Below are 19,447 nucleotides of genomic sequence, written 5' to 3'. Positions count from 1 at the left end.
AGATAAAGGGGTGGTTTTTATTCGTATAAAAGGAATAATTTATATAAGTGTTTCTTATGTGGCACTATCCAGGTCTTTCTTGCAAAAGTGGGTTATTTTGGCAAGAGAGACCTGGTTACCGCAGAACCCAGCAGTTATATTTCATCTGCAGCTGTCTGCTTCCCTTACATGTGCAAGTTGAGACAGGGCCTCTTCGCGTCAGATGTACCTCCTTCGGAATAATACAAATTTGAATCGGAACTTCACTTATATTATTATTCCGATCAGCACTTACCTCTACTCTTTGGTCAACAAATCCAATGAAGAAATAAACATTCTACTAAAAGGGTATACTTCATAGCTCACAAGAAACCAACAACACACACCACAGATCATTTTCAACTGCAATAAAACTTTATAGAAACAGAATTCTTTGGAACATGGTGATGATAAATTAACATTTGCCTAACTAGAATAACAAGTGGATTAATATTAATCTCTAGTTCATACTGAGGGACATATTCTATCATCACATCAGCGTACTAGATACTCTGGATACTCCTAAGGGGTTGAAGCAGTCCATCTTCAGGAAGAGGCTCACAATTGGCCCAGTGTCGTCCGGTTTAGGGTTTGGCCGGGGTAGGTCGTCATTGTAAATAAGAATTTGTTCTTAACTAACTTCACAATTTAAATAAAGGTACAAAATAAATTAAATTAAGACGTGTGTGTGCGACCCCTTACAACTGGCTTTGCTCCATCTCTTCAGAAAGAGACTCTTCATCCACCTCCAAGATAGAGGGCATTGATGGAGAGACACACACTGGGAAGAAAGGCCCAGACTTAAAGTTAACGTCCCAGTGAATGGGCTTCACTCTCTTCCTACGCCCTCGTTGTCTATTCTCCCGCTCGGCCTTGGCACGGGAGGCGGGCATGTGCCCCCGCTTGATAGGAGGCTGTTCTGCCAGTGGGACCAAGGGGGTCAAGAGGGTATCAAAGGGGCACTTCTCATCCGCCTGCACGGCTCTCCCACTGGTCAGTAAAGGGGAGTGGTCGGTGCGACCTGTGTGGCTGGGTGTATGTCTGGTCAGGGGGTGACAGCCATCTCCGCAGACTAAAGGTGGACCACAGAGGAACATCCTCTCAGTGCTACTGAAGGACAGGGGCTCAGAGGGTAATATGATTTGTTTGTCACCCAGTTGTTCTGGAAGCTGCTGGTCCAGCATAGCAGACTGGATCTGTAATAGCTGGATCTTCTTCGACACACGCCGTGATCTGGTGTTGGCAGGCCGGGCTGGCACTGGGGAGGCAGGTGGGGCAGGCACTCGGCTGGAAGGAACCGGAGATGCAGATGGAGTAGGCACCAGAAGGTCAGGTACATAGCTGACCATTGGGGTAGGCAATGGGATGGCCATCAGGGGAGGTGAGGCTGACACTGCAATGGTTGGCAGCACAGGGAAAGAATTGGTGCTCTCCCTCCTACCCATGTAGTTTATAATCTCTAAGGTCTGGTTAGGGAACCTCAGAGTGCTGCCATCAGTATGTCTTGTTATCCTAGCTATCCCGGTCTTGGGTCGAGCCAGGCTTCTGCTGGCCTGGACCTCCGGCTGGAGGACATCCACAGGAGAACATGGCGGTTGCAAGAGGCTTCCGTCGGGCAGAGACCGTCTGGCCTGAGCAGGAGGAGAGCGGGGCCTTTGGTCCTGGATGTTAGACCTCTTGAGAGGATTGGCCTGGATCCTGACCTCAGACTGGCTGCATGGAGTCCCAGATAAAGGAGCTACTGCCTTGGCTGCAGTGGAGCATAAATTGGGTCTCCTAGGGATGCTTCCTGGTATCTGTGGTCTGCTGGATTTAACCTCTGGCTCCTTCTTGTGGCTGGAGATCAATGTGCTCCCTCCGGTTTTGGTTTTAACCGGACCCAGAGGCTTGCTACCCATCTGTCCCTCCAGCTGCAGACGAGGCATGCGAGGCACCTTGAGGGTGTTTTTGTTCCTTTGGGCATTGAGAGAGGTCACAGTGAGCATTGGGAGCCTGATGGGTGGAGTGGCCAATGGAAGCCTTCCCATGTCAGCCCTCTCTTTAATCACATCCATGTTGTGGAAGTGGGATCGGCTATTCTTTCTCCCTGGTGGCATTGGCTGTAGGACAATATCACTGGCACACCGGACACTGAGGATGTCTGTCAGGCTGTTCTCAGAACTGTTCTGACTGGTCTCTTGTGTCCTAGTCCTGGACTTCCCTCTGTCTTTCATGGCTGTGAGAGTCACAGTGGAAGAGCAAACAATATGTTTGAGAATAAGAATATAGAATAAATTACATATATTACAATAGAATTTGATCAAAGTTGTTTTTATGAACTAGTGTTTTTCCACTTTCAAAGGACATTCCAATTCCTGCCAAAATGTTCACAAATTCATAAAAATGAAAGATTCACAGACTAAGGCCTACCTTCAATTTGGACTTCCAGATAATTTGCTCACGTAGGATTTGACTGTACAGTTTCAAGAATATATTAAGACCACAATACCTAGTTTAAATAAATACTTTTTTTTGTCACAAATCACAAAACATAACCGTTTTTCTTACAGTTATTGATCAAATAAAGTTCTCATAAGATAAAAGTAGTGTATTTGAGATTATTTCATTAAATTATAGGTCCTACCTCAGTTCAGGAATAGCATCAATGACCTGTCTATGGTATGTCTTCATTTAACAAAATAATGCTTCATTATGACATCATGTACATTATGACATAGTAGCCGTCCACATAATAAAAGTTTGTCAAAACCACTTGAATGGGCATGAAATGTAAAATTAAATAAAATAGACCTAATTCAACATTTGAATAAGATAGTACTTTGACAGTAAATATTCAGTTTATTGGCTTTTATTTTCATTACAGTAGTGGATTTGAATGTATTAAAATGAGAGTAGGCCTAGTGAGTTTCCTAGAACTCAATCGCTCATTGAACATCTGTGTGGAACGTTCGCAGCTGACGCCACGGACGCCTTTGAAAAACATTCACGATTTTAGTTTCATATTCAACTTATCAGCAATAATGCACGGCAAATAAATTCCCAGTACTCAAATAAACCTGACAATCGCAATTGTTTATTTATTAGAGCATCCTCTTAGAATGAGAATCACTGTGGTGTCAATGTTTTTGATTATGTCCAAGTAGGAACATAGCTACTGGTATTTTGACTTCTATACTATAATAGTAGTAGTTGTGTGTGTTTTCTTGTTGTGCATTCGTTTTGAGTCAAAGCTAAACCCACAATTTTTTGGTCCCATTCAGTATTAGCACCATCAGCCAATAGGGGAAGTGACATGCCTGAAGCCTAAATTGATGTTGTCAACTAAACACAATTCAATATTACTTTTGTAATACAGGTAATAGCCTAAAGTTAAGGCTCTCTTACAAACTAATGTAACAGTATTTATTCAACCTTAACATAAGTAACAGATTCATGGCCACATTTTGAGGTTACTGTAACTATACATGTATTCATATGTAAAGTTAATCATATAAAATGTAGAGATAGCATGCATACTATACTGTAGGTTGTGGAGATCTGTGGAGATATTCACAATTGCTGTAGTCAATGTAGAATCTCGAACGGCACTGATCACTTGCACCATGTCATCTCAACTTCAAACCAGGTCATTTGGTTCTGCTTTTTGATGAAGCAGTGTGGTTTAGTCGCCAGGGTTGTGGGTGTGATTCCCACGGGTGACCAGTGTGACCGTATGCGAAATGACTAAAATGTAAATAACCAGTGGTGGAAAAGTACTCAATTGTCATACTTTTTTTTTTACAATATATTTATTGGCATTTCTTTTTTTGTTACAATTTAACAATCATCAGAATATGATACAGATAATGCCCCGTTATTCCTTCCACCTAAACAAAACACCATGCTACATGGGAGCACATCGTGCAAAACCCTTCCCTCCCCAACACAGGAACACCCTCCTCCCTCCCCTCTACCGGTATTAACTTCACTGATTAACAACAAAAAAAGAAACAGAATGACCTTCACATTCCATGCTAGAAAATAAATGATTCAACACAAAAACAAATAATAATAATAGATTCATGAAGAAAGTAGTAATGAGGCAGCTAAGGTGACGTCTCTAGAAACTACTGAAAGTCCCCCCAGACATCAGTAAATTCAAAGGGTTTATTACGTCAATTGTATGTTATTCTATCAGATGGAATATAGGAAGATAGTTATTTTAGCCACATCTGCTTGCTTGGCGGAGTGTCACTCTTCCATATAATAGCTCTGCCAATTTAATGAATCTGGTTTTGCTACAAATATAATACATTTGTACAGTAATCTAATCAGACCTACATACTTAGGTCCAATATTCTTCCTCTGTAAAACTTCAAACAGATAGTTCCATTCTATGCGGTCAAAAGCTTTTTCCGGTCATTCTCTACATAATGCATAATATTAAATAATCTTCTGATATTATCAGAAGATGAGCGGTTTCTTACAAAGACTGTTTGGTCCGTATCAACCAAGTCAGGTAGAACCTTATCCAGTCTAAGAGCAATGAGTTTCGCAAGAATCTTATATGAAGTGTTCAATCGAGATAGATATTGGTCTATACGACACACAAAGCATAGGATCTTTCCCAGGTTTTAACAAAACTGTGATCTGTGTCTGGGAGCTTTTCTGTCTCTTCGACATAATTAAACTTACTGTAAAGAGGCTCAATTAGTTTGGGTAAAAAGGATCGATAGAATTCAATAGGGAATCCGTCTAACCCTGGTGATTGTCCCCCAGCAGTGTTGAAAATGGATTCCCTAATTTCCTCTGATGTAATCTCTTTCTCCAAGTGCTCTCTATCCTCATCATTAAAGTTTGTAAATTGAGTTTGTTCAAAAACTCATGACTTGTACAATGTTTCATAAAACTTCCTGAAGACTGGATAAATTTCCTCAGGACTGTGAACAACTGTGTTACTGGGTAGCTTAATAGAGCTAATAACTCTACTAGCATCCTCTCGTCTTATCTGGCCAGGAAGCAACTTTCCTGCTTTATCTCCATGTTCGTAGTGGTTTTGTTTTGTTCTCCTGAGAGCATTTTCCACTTCATGGGTCGTCAGGGTGTTATATTCCAATCGCTTTGAGTCTAATTTTTGTAGAGTTGAGTCGTCAAATGTTACAGTATGTTCATTTTCCAGATCTGTAATTTCATTCTCCAACGAATCTACTTGAGCCTTATACATCTGACAAGCATCTGAACTAAAGGATATGATTTGCCCCCTCAGATATGCAAGGAGAGCTTCTCATAAAATTAGGGAAGAGGCAGAGTTGTTATTGGTGCTAAAAAATAAGTCTATATGAGTGTTCAGAAATGTTACAAATGTGGGACTATTTAGTAAATATGTACCAAACCTCCATCTTCTTGAGGGTGGCTGTGCTCTACTGACGGGTACTGAAGCCAGCAGGGCAGAATGATCTGATATACATCATGGTAAGTACTTACAACCAGTAGTTAAACTTCCCCTGGCTGCAGGAATAAGAAATACGTCTCTTCTAGAGTAACTGTTATGGACAGGGGATTAAAATGAGTATTCTTTAACCCTTTGGTTGTGAAATCTCCATAAGTCTACGAGTCCAAAGTGTTTCATTTCTGTTTTTAACATTTTAGCTGCCTGTGTGAGGTTGATACTATTAGAGGAAGATCTATCACTGGAAGGGTCCAGTACCAAGTTAAAATCCCCTGCCATTATCTCTGATGGGCACATTAACTTTAAAAAGATGTCTTGGTAAAATGTAGGATCATCATGGTTAGGACCATACACAATCACAATGGTAATGGGCTCAGTATTAATGAAACCTTGAATGATCACAAACCTTCCCCCTTTGTCTTTATTCTGAGATTGTATCTGAAAGGGGCAATGCTTATTAATGAGTATGGCCACCCCTCTTGCCCGAGATGTGAAAGATGAATAGTACACTTGGCCCACCCATTCTCTTCAGTTTGTCATGCTCAGAGTCAGGTGTGTCTCCTGAAGAAGAGCTATATCAACCTTATGCTGCTTTAGATAATACAGAATGCGTTTGCGCTTGACTGGGCATTTAGTACCCTTAATGTTAAGTGTCATAAAAGTATAGTTATTAGGTGCAGACATCTTTAAAGAAAATAAGAAATAGGGAAAAGGAAAGAAACAAAATTGCATTGAGTGTATACAACTTGAAAATTTAAAGTAGTAAACATCTCGTGAGCTAATACCCTGACCCTACCACAAACCCACCCAACCCCCTCCCCAACTGAGGGAGTGAAAGTACCCATATCCTTAGATGCTAGTCTTTAAACTAGATGTACCTACTATGCATAGCATCGCTCTAATTAGGTTAATTCTAAATTATATGTATATGGAATTGGAACTACATTGACTGTTCCTTGTAGCATAAAAATATTGTTAGTCAAGTAACAAAATACACTACCTGGACTTATGGATCATCAAATAGAATGATGCAGTACACACAGACTTATATACAAAGCCCACAGACCGCAATACCTTGCTATGTGTGAATAGTATGCATCCCCTTCCCCTCAAGAATGGTCAACCATACAGTCAGTTATGCAGGATTAAACAAATCTGTGGCCACCAGACAGATTTTGACAGCAATGCTAAAAAAATGACAGATCAATTCAAAATGAGAAGCTACAAGGACAAAACTCTTGATGCTGCAATGATGAAAATATCTCATAAACCAAGAGAGGAATTACTTAAAACTCAACCAGAGAAGAAAAACAACGCAACCATCTTTTGCACTAAATACACCAAGGGTTCGGAGAAAATGAAAGCAATCCTGAAAAAGGACTGGCATATTCTGCAATCAGACAAAAATAATAATTGCACACCTCTTCAAGGAATCCCCGCTGGTGGTCTATAAGCGTGGTCACAATATTGGAGATAGCTTGGTGAGATCTGACATGCCCCCTGAGCTCACTCAGACACTCTTGACACCTATCCCAAATGGGAACTACAAATGTGGATCATGCGCACAGTGCAATAGCATTATAAAAACATCCTTCTTCAGACACCCACATACAGGTCGAAACATCCCTGTTAGGGGTAATCATCTCATGCAAGACCACGGGAGTAATCTATCTCATCATCTGTTCGTGTGGAAAAGCCGACAAAGGGAGCCTTACAGGATATCCTCTCTAAAAACATTGACCCCTAGTGGTCTGAATATTGACTTTGATCTCAGGCCCTTCTTATGAACAATTCCTTCTTTTATGAACAAGTCTTATAAATTGAAATAATCTTTCTACAGCTTATTAGTGTACACCTAATATGTTCCCCTTGTTGATGATGCTCATTATAGATTAAGGTTGAACCAAAAGATTACATGTAACAAATATGAAATGAAATACGAAACAATTAAATATGTGAAATTGAATTGAACAATAATGTATGTGGATGCTAATATGATGTACTATATTCAATGATGTTTCTATACGATAACAATAGCCTAATATATTTAATATGCCATCAACGATTGTTTAAAAAAAAAAAATCTAATTAACTTAATCATTATGGCATTAATTGCACTGTTTCTCTACATAACCTGGTTCAAGTATTCATGACATTACCCTGAAGAAGGCATAGTGATGCTAAAACATTGGTAAATACCCAATACATTACTGGGAGTTTATATATGGAGGGTGCAACTTTCTTTATTTTGATAAAAAAAAGTATTTAAGTAAAAATAATTTAAAGTACTGTATCTGTACTTTATTATTTATGTTTTTGACATATTTTACTTTTACTTAACATTTCTAAAGAATATGATGTATTTTTACTCCATATATTTTCCCTGACACCTAAAAGTACTCATTACATTTTGAATGCTTAGCAGGACCGAAAATGGTCCTCAATTCCCACACTTATCAAGAGAACATCCCTGGTAATCCCTACTGACTCTGATCTGGCGGACTCAAAATCACTAAACACAAATTCTTTGTTTTTAAATGATGTCTGGGTGTGACTCTGGCTATCTGATTTGCTTAATTTAAGGAATTTTAAATTCATACTTTTACTTTTGATACTTAAGTATATTTTAGCAACTACATTTACTTTTGATACTTAAGTATATATAAAACCAAATACTTTTAGACTTTTACTCAGGTAGTCTTTTATTGGCTGACTTTTACTTTTTTTTTTAGTCATTTTCTACTAAGGTAACTTTTACTCAAGTATGGCAATTGAGTACTTTTTCCATCACTGGTTATTTACATTTTGGTCATTTAGCATAAGGTCACACTGGTCACCCGTGGGAATCGCACCCACAACCCTGGCGACTAAACCACACTGTGCTTCATAAAATAGCAAAACCAAATTACTTGGTTTGAAGTTGAGAATACATTAAAAGTGAAATTGAAATGTGTTTGTTCGACAACAGCAATTTAGGCATCAGACATGTCACTTCCCCCATTGGCTGACAGTGCTAATACCGAATGGGACCAAAATATTGTGGGATTAGCGTTGACTCAAAACGAATGCAAGACAAGAAAACACACACAACTGCTACTATTTTAGTATAGAAGTCAAAATACCTGTAGCTATGTTCCTACTTGGACATAATCAAAAACACTGACACCACAGGGATTCTCGTTCTAAGAGGATGCTATAATAAATAGATAATTGCGATTTTCAGATTTATTTGAGTACTGGGAATTTATTTGTCGTGCATATATGCTCATAAATTGAATATGAATGTCACGTTCTGACCCTAGTTCCTGTGTTATTTGTTTGTCTTAGTTGGTCAGGACGTGAGTTGGGTGGGCATTCTATGTTTTGTGTTTCTAGGTTGGTTTTCTGTGTTCGGCCTAGTATGGTTCTCAATCAGAGGCAGGTGTCGTTAGTTGTCTCTGATTGAGAATCATACTTAGGTAGCCTGGATTTCACTGTTGTTTTGTGGGTGATTGTTTCCGTGTCTGTGTTTGTTCGCCACACGGTACTGTTTCGGTTTTGTTCACGTTTATTGTTTTGTATTCATTGAGTGTTCAGTTTGTTTTATTAAACGATATGGACACTTAGCACGCTGCGCGTTGGTCCTCCGATCCTTCTCGCTACTCCTCCTCAGAAGAGGAGGAGGAAAACCTTTACAATGAAACTAAAATTGTGGATGTTTTTGTGTGGCGTCAGCTGCGAACGTTCCACACAGATGTTCAATGAGCGATCGAGTTCAACTAAACTCACTAGGCCTACTCTCATTTAAATTAATTCAAAACCACTACTGTAATGAAAATAAAAGCCAATAAACTGAATAATTACTGTCAAAGTATTGTTTTTATTCAATTGTTGAATTAGGCCTATTGTATTTAATTTGACTATTCATTCCTATTCAAGTGGTTTTGACAAACTTTTATGATGTGGACAGCTGCTATGTCATAATGTACATGATGTCATAATGAAGCTTTCTTTTGTTAAAATTTGACATTCCATAGACAGGTCATTGATGCTCTTCCATATCTTAGGTAGGACCTATAATTTAATGAAATAATCTCAAATACACTACTTTTATCTCATGACAACTTTATTTAATCAATAACTAAGAAAAACATATGTTTTGTGATTTGTGACAAAAACATTTCTTTAAACTAGGTATTGTGGTCTTGTTTCTGTTTTCAATAATATATTGTTGAAACTGTATAGTCAAATTCTACGTGTGCAAATTATCTGGAAGTCCAAATTGAAGGTAGGCCTTAATCTTTCATTTTTATTAATTTGTGAACATTTTGGCAGGAATTGGAATGTCCTTTGAAAGTGGAAAAACACTAGCTTATAATAACAACTTTGATCAAATTCTATTGTAATAATGAAATTTATTCTATATTGTTATTCTCAAACATGTTGTTTGCTCCTCCACTGTGACTCTCACAGCCATGAAAGACAGAGGGAAGTCCAGGACTAGGACACAAGAGACCAGTCAGAACAGTTCTGAGAACAGCCTGACAGACATCCTCAGTGTCCGGTGTGCCAGTGATATTGTCCTACAGCCAATGCCGCCAGGGAGAAAGAATAGCCGATCCCACTTCCACAACATGGATGGGACTAAAGAGAGGGCTGACATGGGAAGGCTTCCAATGGCCACTCCACCCATCAGGCTCCCAATGCTCATTGTGACCTCTCTCAATGCCCAAAGTAACAAAAACACCCTCAAGGTGCCTGGCATGCCTCGTCTGCAGCTGGAGGGACAGATGGGTAGCAAGCGTCTGGGTCCGGTTAAATCCAAAACCGGAGGGAGCACATTTACCTCCAGCCACAAGAAGGAGCCAGAGGTTAAATCGAGCAGACCACAGACATCAGGAAGCATCCCTAGGAGGCCCAATTTATGCTCCACTGCAGCCAAGGCAGTGGCTCCTTTATCTGGGACTCCATGCAGCCAGTCTAAGGTCAGGATCCAGGCCAATCCTCTCAAGAGGTCTAACATCCAGGAACAAAGGCCCTGCTCTCCTCCTGCTCAGGCCAGACGGTCTCTGTCCGACGGCAGCCTCTTGCAGCCGCCATGTTCTCCTGTGGATGTCCTCCAGCCGGAGGTCCAGGCCAGCAGAAGCCTGGCTCGACCCAAGACCGGGATAGCTAGGATAACAAGACATACTGATGGCAGCACTCTGAGGTTCCCTAACCAGACTTTAGATCTTATAAACTCCATGGGTAGGAGGGAGAGCACCAATTCTTTCCCTGTGCTGCCAACAATTGCAGTGTCAGCCTCACCTGCCCAGATGGCCATCCCATTGCCTACCCCAATGGTCAGCTATGTACCTGACCTTCTGTTGCCTACTCCATCTGCTTCTCCGGTTCCTTCCAGCCGAGTGCCTGCCCCACCTGCTTACCCAGTGCCAGCCCGGCCTGCCAACGCCAGATCACGGAGTGTGTCGAAGAGGATCCAGCTCTTACAGATCCGGTCTGCTATGCTGGACCAGCAGCTACCAGAACAAGTGGGTGACAAACAAATCATATTACCCTCTGAGCCCCTGTCCTTCAGTAGCACTGAGAGGATGTTCCTCTGTGGTCCACCTTTAGTCTGCCACCCAGCTAACGTAGGCGGAGATGATGGCTGTCACCCCCTGCCCAGACCTACGCCCAGCCACACAGGTCGCACCGACCACTCCCCCTTATTGACCAGTAGGAGAGCCGTGCAGGCGGGTGAGAAGTGCCCCGTTGAAATCCTCTTGACCCCCTTGGTCCCACTGGCAGAACAGCCTCCTATCAAGCGGGGGCACATGCCCGCATCCCGTGCCAAGGCCGAGCGTGAATGGGAGAATAGCCAACGAGGGCGCAGGAAGAGAGTGAAGCCCATTCACTGGGACGTTAACTTTAAGTCTGGGCCTTTCTTCCCAGTGTGTGTCTCTCCATCACTGCCCTCGATCTTGGAGGTGGATGAAGAGTCTCTTTCTGAAGAGATGGAGTAAAGACAGTTTTAAGGGGTCGCACACACACACACACTCACTCACACACGTACACATATCCTCATTTTATTTTTTTGACCTTTATTTAAATTGTGAAGTTAGTTAAGAACAAATTCTTATTTACAATGACGACCTACCCCGGCCAAACCCTGACGACACTGGGCCAATTGTGAACCGCCCTATGGGACCAGTGCCTTATACCGCTGCGCCAATCAGGAGCCCTATTGAGACCTCATGGCCTTCCATGGACCAGAGCGGATCAACCAGCATCATCCCAGCATCTGCCCTGCCTGTCATCCTAGTACCTCCACTTCCCTTTCAACCCCAAACCACAAAGGGCAGGTGACAGAAATGATCCAGCGCCCACCGATCCAGGCTGTTCTGCATGAGCAGCAGCAGCTACTGTCGGAAGTACTGTTGGAACAGACTTTTCCTATGAGACCCAACAGGAGCCACAAGCTGTCAAAGTACTTTCATCCCTGGGGTGTGGAGCTTCTCGAACAGTGTTCTCTTCCTGAAGATGGACTGCTTCAACCCCTTAGGAGTATCCAGAGTATCTAGTACGCTGATGTGATGATAGAATATGTCCCTCAGTATCAACTAGAGATTAATATTAATCCACTTGTTATTCTAGTTGGGCAAATGTTAATTTATCATCAGCATGTTCCAAAGAATTCTGTTTCTATAAAGTTTTATTGCAGTTGAAAATGATGTGTGGTGTGTGTTGTTGGTTTCTTGTGAGCTATGAAGTATACCCTTTTAGTAGAATGTTTATTTCTTCATTGGACTTGTTGATTTGTTGACCAAAGAGAAGAGGTAAGTGCTGACCGGACTAATAGAAGTGAAGTTCCGATTCAAATTTGTATTAATCCGAAGGTGGCACATCTGACTCACAATTTAATGTCATAATTCTTCATGTTTTCAATGTATAGCAACACTGACAAATTCTAAGGTGGAACTATTTGTACTACATCATTTGAAATGAGGATATATCCAAACACAGTGGTTATGAATTGCGAGAATGCTGAACAACATTTTCTGACCAATAGGCTTGTTTGTCGTAATATTTGGCCAAAGGTTTCTTTGCTTGAGTCAAGAGGCCCTGTCTCAACTTGCACATGTAAGGGAAGCAGACAGCTGCAGATTTAATATAACTGCTGGGTTACACGATAACCAGGTCTCTCTTGCCAAAAGAACCCACTTTTGCAAGAAAGACCTGATAGTGCCACATAACACAACGCTTATATAATTCTTCCTTTTAAAATTAGCCCTTTAACTGGAATAGATGTAGTGTTGCCTTACATTTTCTGAAATGTGAATGACATTTGCTTAGCCTTCAAACTGTGCTTCGTTTAAAATACGTTGGTTGGACTGCGACGCAGTGACTATATCGTTTTTCTTTTGATCTGAAGCCTGACACTGTACGACACTTCGTGTCTCATCCTCCGTCATTTGAATAAAACTTCCTCGGCATGATTTTATTCTCACATTACCCATGTTTTTTTTTCAACCCTCGCAAACAAATGTTGATCCCCATGAAAAGACATGTTATATTCCACAGGGGGGCACTAAAGGTCTGTAAGAAAGGAGGTTGAACACTTTGTACCTTGACACCATCTGAATTTACACACAGCCTCAACTATTTAAATGACAGAAAATGTCATATCTGCTCTCACACAGTACATTGGGTTTTTCACAGTCCATCATAATAAATACTTTTTGGCAACTTATGTGTTGTTGTCTAAGGTTCATTCCGAAACGCATTATCTCCACCAAAGCCCAAAGTTTACTAGCATTATAAAGATATCCATCAAGTTTAAGAGGTGTTACCACATTTTTGTAGATATGTATCTGCGGGCCAGTGCAAAGACTCACATTGCATTGTAAGATTAGTCATGCATCGTACCCAGTTCCTCTCTAGAAACATGCATGAGAAGCTATGACTAAGCAGAGCAGTATGGCTGTATCAATTGTTCTAGAACTGGTTCAAGAAAGAAGGTTAGGTTAGTTAGGCTACATGTGATCCTGCATCACCATAACTGAAACATGGCCTTTCTTTCACTGTTTCACATCATGGTGCAAGTATTTCCATGAACTGGGAAACATTTGCATACATTTCAATTTCTCTGGCCGGCAGTGAAGGGGTTAGTCAGCTGTGTGCTCTCAGTATACGCTCACTCTCAACTCATAACTCCCTGTTGGGGTGAGTCTATCTACAAATAAACGCAGCAAGAAGATAACAGCTAACACAGGAAGCTGAAATCCTGGGGTCCGTCTTATGTTCCCTCAGTTCTACCCCATTTTGAACAGATGCTTTCATCCATGACCAGGCCATGTTTTGGCAGTTTTGCTGCACGACATTCTCCAATCCGACAAAAAAAATAGGCCTATAGTGTACAGTGTCGGCCTATAATGTCATTTTATAACTAGGCCTACCATAAGATAGCCTACCATTTTTAAAACATGCAGTTGCGTTGGATTTATTAACCTAGTCCTGATTCCTGACAAAAGCTTATAGGGACTTGTCCTTTAACGTATGAACATCAGTTATCCATCAGCTACCCAAGTTTATTACAAGTTTTCTTGAGGCTTTTTGCAAAGAGATCAATAGTGATGTAACGGCCTACGTCTTCACAGCAGTACAAAGTTGAAATCACTTATCAGTACATTTTATTCCACCTTGTGAAACCAGGGGTCTAGTGGAGGGTAAATGTGAATAGGATTTAAAAAAGTCCTGTTATGAGAGAGAAAGAGAGATGGTGAGAGTAGCTGAGTGCCTATAGTAAGAGATGGCTGTTAATATCACTAGGCTGTTTGGTCTGTGTGCAGGTAGTGAACCTGATTGCTGAGAGGTTAGGTTGCAAGTAAGAATCTTAACCTGCCATAAACTGCTTTTGTGTCAGCAAGTCTACAGACCATTCAAGTAACTGCACTGAACACCTCACTGATACTGACGGTGTGAGCTACAAACCCAAATTGTCTACGGAAATGTAGGTGACTGTCACGGTTTTCTTCCTCTTCTGAGGAGTAGGAAGGATCGGACCAATACGCAGCGTGGTAAGTGTTCGTCATATTTTTTATAAAAACTGAACCCTACACAGATTGTAAACGAAATAGTTCTGTGTGGAAAAAACAGAAAACAATCACCCACAACCAAAATGGGGAAAACAGGCTACCTAAGTATGATTCTCAATCAGAGACAACGATCGATCAACAGCTGCCTCTGATTGAGAACCATACCAGGCCAAACACAGAAATACAACATAGAAAAAAAGAACATAGACTACCCACCCCAACTCATGCCCTGACCAAACTAACACAAAGACATAATAAAGGAACTAAGGTCTGAATTTGACAGTGACAGTAATAATATTGCACACATATTCAGAAATCTTCAAGTTTTTATACTACTTCTATATTGCACCGTTACCAACATGATATATATTTTTTAAATCCATTAATTTCCCTGTAATCTGCTGAGATTGTGATAGTTTTCAGGCTTTGAAGGGAGTTTTGACTGGATTTACTAGAAATGTGAAATTGACCTGGCAAGCATGTCTCTAGGCCTGAGCATGATCACAACAAAAGTAGCTGTGCAGCACGTTTTTTAAGGAAGAGGAGGATGGTTGCAGACGTTCGCATTTATACAAGAAGGTAAGTTATTAACTAAACTGTTAACCAATATGTTAACTAAAATTGTATGTGGTGTATTGGCAAGCAATGCATGTTCCCATTGTCTTTATTTGTAATTAATGTTAGCTCATGTATGTCTTTCGGTGGAATTCAACATGCATTGACAATGTCCGAAAGCCGCATTGTATCAGATATACTTCATCATGAGATTGAAATTGGTAGGCTCATCCAAACAATTCATTAATATGCAATTGTTACTTTGCATGTTTTTACCTTATATTTATTTACTGCTTGCTAATCATTAGCGTGCTAGCTAGCGGTTAGCGTGCTAGCTAACGGTTAGCGTGCTAGTTTAGCATAATTGGTCAAAATGTCTTTGATTCAGAATACATGTTTGTGGTTAACCCAATGTTACATGATTTGGAAAATAATATTGCCAATGTAACTTGAATTGGTTTACAAGCTAGCCAGAAAAGCCAGTTCCTTTTCATCTGTTTTGTCAAGTCATAAGCATGCATGTGTGCTGAAATATTTAAATAAATCCCCATATTCAATTATTTTATTGAAGTTTTGGCAGTTTTTTTTATCACCCTTTCTTACCCAAAGAGAAATAAGTTGCTAGTTATTTTGGCTTTGCACTCAAAAGAGTGAAACACCACAACAGGAATAAGGATTGTGGAAAGTGTCAAATTTGGTAGGACTGCCAATTCACATGCCTTCCTTTAGCCATATCACTCATACTGTTACTGGTTTAAACCATCCATAAAAGCAGATGTGCTTTAGTTGCATCCAGGAACTTGTATAATGTGCTTATACTTGCTTTTTTTTTACCTTGAAAGTCGTCTTAAAAAAGGAAATTGTAATAGATGTTTGTAGGACCTCATTCAGTCAATGATAACAGTCATTGGTGTCCCCCAGCCCATCCCCTTTGTTGTGTGTCTAGCAATCTTGTCATTCTTTTAGAAACTTGTCTTTCTTTATGAAGGCACTGCAGAGGCTAAGAAGACATATGGAAACTCTAAAAGAAACATAATTCAACGTGTAGGCCAGATTTGAAAAGGAAATAATAAATCCTGAAGCTCAGGTTTGTCAGTTGTTTAGAATGAGGATACTGGGGATTGTTGAATCATATTCAATTGCCTAAGTGGCAAATGACTAATTTAATATTATTGTATCCTTAGATGTCAGACACCGAGGCTGCCAGTACCGTATACGTAAGTTAGTGTCATTCATTGCTCCATCTCTTCAGAAAGAGACTCTTCATCCACCTCCAAGATAGAGGGCAGTGATGGAGAGACACACACTGGGAAGAAAGGCCCAGACTTAAAGTTAACGTCCCAGTGAATGGGCTTCACTCTCTTCCTGCGCCCTCGTTGGCTATTCTCCCATTCCCGCTCGGCCTTGGCACAGGAGGCGGGCATGTGCCCCCGCTTGATAGGAGGCTGTTCTGCCAGTGGGACCAAGGGGGTCAAGAGGGTATCAAAGGGGCACTTCTCATCCGCCTGCACGGCTCTCCCACTGGTCAGTAAAGGGGAGTGGTTGGTGCGACCTGTGTGGCTGGGTGTATGTCTGGTCAGGGGGTGACAGCCATCATCTCCGCAGACTAAAGGTGGACCACAGAGGAACATCCTCTCAGTGCTACTGAAGGACAGGGGCTCAGAGGGTAATATGATTTGTTTGTCACCCAGTTGTTCTGGTAGCTGCTGGTCCAGCATAGCAGACTGGATCTGTAATAGCTGGATCTTCTTTGACACACGCCGTGATCTGGTGTTGGCAGGCCGGGCTGGCACTTGGGAGGCAGGTGGGGCAGGCACTCGGCTGGAAGGAACCGGAGATGCAGATGGAGTAGGCACCAGAAGGTCAGGCACATGGCTGACCATTGGGGTAGGCAATGGGATGGCCATCAGGGGAGGTGAGGCTGACACTGCAATGGTTGGCAGCACAGGGAAAGAATTGGTGCTCTCCCTCCTACCCATGGAGTTTATAAGCTCTAAGGTCTGGTTAGGGAACCTCAGAGTGCTGCCATCAGTATGTCTTGTTATCCTAGCTATCCCGGTCTTGGGTCGAGCCAGGCTTCTGCTGGCCTGGACCTCCGGCTGGAGGACATCCACAGGAGAACATGGCGGCTGCAAGAGGCTTCCGTCGGACAGAGACCGTCTGGCCTGAGCAGGAGGAGAGCGGGGCCTTTGGTCCTGGATGTTAGACCTCTTGAGAGGATTGGCCTGGATCCTGACCTCAGACTGGCTGCATGGAGTCCCAGATAAAGGAGCTACTGCCTTGGCTGCAGTGGAGCATAAATTGGGTCTCCTAGGGATGCTTCCTGGTATCTGTGGTCTGCTGGATTTAACCTCTGGCTCCTTCTTGTGGCTGGAGATCAATGTGCCCCCTCCGGTTTTGGTTTTAACCGGACCCAGAGGCTTGCTACCCATCTGTCCCTCCAGCTGCAGACGAGGCATGCGAGGCACCTTGAGGGTGTTTTTGTTCCTTTGGGCATTGAGAGAGGTCACAGTGAGCATTGGGAGCCTGATGGGTGGAGTGGCCAATGGAAGCCTTCCCATGTCAGCCCTCTCTTTAATCACATCCATGTTGTGGAAGTGGGATCGGCTATTCTTTCTCCCTGGTGGCATTGGCTGTAGGACAATATCACTGGCACACCGGACACTCCTGAGGATGTCTGTCAGGCTGTTCTCAGAACTGTTCTGACTGGTCTCTTGTGTCCTAGTCCTGGACTTCCCTCTGTCTTTCATGGCTGTGAGAGTCACAGTGGAAGAGCAAACAATATGTTTGAGAATAAGAATATAGAATAAATTACATATATTACAATAGAATTTGATCAAAGTTGTTTTTATGAACTAGTGTTTTTCCACTTTCAAAGGACATTCCAATTCCTGCCAAAATGTTCACAAATTCATAAAAATGAAAGATTCACAGACTAAGGCCTACCTTCAATTTGGACTTCCAGATAATTTGCTCACGTAGGATTTGACTGTACAGTTTCAAGAATATATTAAGACCACAATACCTAGTTTAAATAAATACTTTTTTTTGTCACAAATCACAAAACATAACCGTTTTTCTTACAGTTATTGATCAAATAAAGTTCTCATAAGATAAAAGTAGTGTATTTGAGATTATTTAATTAAATTATAGGTCCTACCTTAGTTCAGGAATAGCATCAATGACCTGTCTATGGAATGTCTTATTTTAACAAAATAATGCTTCATTATGACATCATGTACATTATGACATAGTAGCCGTCCACATAATACAAGTTTGTCAAAACCACTTGAATAGGCATGAAATGTAAAATTAAATAAAATAGGCCTAATTCAACATTTGAATAAGATAGTACTTTGACAGTAAATATTCAGTTTATTGGCTTTTATTTTCATTACAGTAGTGGTTTTGAATGTATTAAAATGAGAGTAGACCTAGTGAGTTTCCTAGAACTCAATCGCTCATTGAACACCTGTGTGGAACGTTCGCAGCTGACGCCACGGACGCCTTTGAAAAACTTTCACGATTTTAGTTTCATATTCAACTTATCAGCAATAATGCACGGCAAATAAATTCCCAGTACTCAAATAAACCTGACAATCGCAATTGTTTATTTATTAGAGCATCCTCTTAGAACGAGAATCACTGTGGTGTCAATGTTTTTGATTATGTCCAAGTAGGAACATAGCTACTGGTATTTTGACTTCTATACTATAATAGTAGTAGTTGTGTGTGTTTTCTTGTTGTGCATTCGTTTTGAGTCAAAGCTAAACCCACAATTTTTTGGTCCCATTCGGTATTAGCACCGTCAGCCAATAGGGGAAGTGACATGCCTGAAGCCTAAATTGATGTTGTCAACTAAACACAATTCAATATTACTTTTGTAATACAGGTAATAGCCTAAAGTTAAGGCTCTCTTACAAACTAATGTAACAGTATTTATTCAACCTTAACATAAGTAACATTTTGAGGTTACTGTAACTATACATGTATTCATATGTAAAGTTAATCATATAAAATGTGCATGTTCAAGATAGCATGCATACTGTAGGTTGTGAAGATCTGTGGAGATATTCACAATTGCTGTAGTCAATGTAGAATCTCGAACGGCACTGATCACTTGCACCATGTCATCTCAACTTCAAACCAGGTCATTTGGTTCTGCTTTTTGATGAAGCAGTGTGGTTTCGTCGCCAGGGTTGTGGGTGCGATTCCCACGGTTGACCAGTGTGACCGTATGCTAAATGACTAAAATGTAAATAACTAGTGGTGGAAAAAGTACTAACTTGTCATACTTTTTTTTTTAGAATATATTTATTGGCATTTTTTATTTTTTTAACAATTTAACAATCATCAGAATATGATACAGATAATGCCCCGTTATTCCTTC

The 19,447-nt window shown here is 41.1% G+C and overlaps 2 protein-coding genes across 2 annotated transcripts; one reads left to right on the top strand and one right to left on the bottom strand.

Annotated features, from left to right (window-relative positions):
* The first annotated feature begins 9,900 nt into the window (after window positions 1–9,900).
* Window positions 9,901–11,430, top strand: LOC149985549 (uncharacterized). The gene has a single exon (XM_090233093.1). It carries the CDS (start codon window positions 9,901–9,903, stop codon window positions 11,428–11,430), a length of 1,530 nt encoding a protein of 509 aa, XP_090089219.1.
* A 4,859-nt stretch (window positions 11,431–16,289) lies between these two features.
* LOC149985548 (uncharacterized) lies at window positions 16,290–17,807 on the bottom strand. The gene has a single exon (XM_090233088.1). It carries the CDS (start codon window positions 17,805–17,807, stop codon window positions 16,290–16,292), a length of 1,518 nt encoding a protein of 505 aa, XP_090089214.1.
* Between the last annotated feature and the right edge of the window lie 1,640 nt (window positions 17,808–19,447).

The sequence above is a fragment of the Oncorhynchus mykiss genome, chromosome 1, assembly GCF_057628025.1.
Source record: "Oncorhynchus mykiss isolate SJ-2025 chromosome 1, ASM5762802v1, whole genome shotgun sequence".
NCBI lineage: Eukaryota > Metazoa > Chordata > Actinopteri > Salmoniformes > Salmonidae > Oncorhynchus > Oncorhynchus mykiss.
This window is presented reverse-complemented; position numbering and strand designations above follow the sequence as displayed.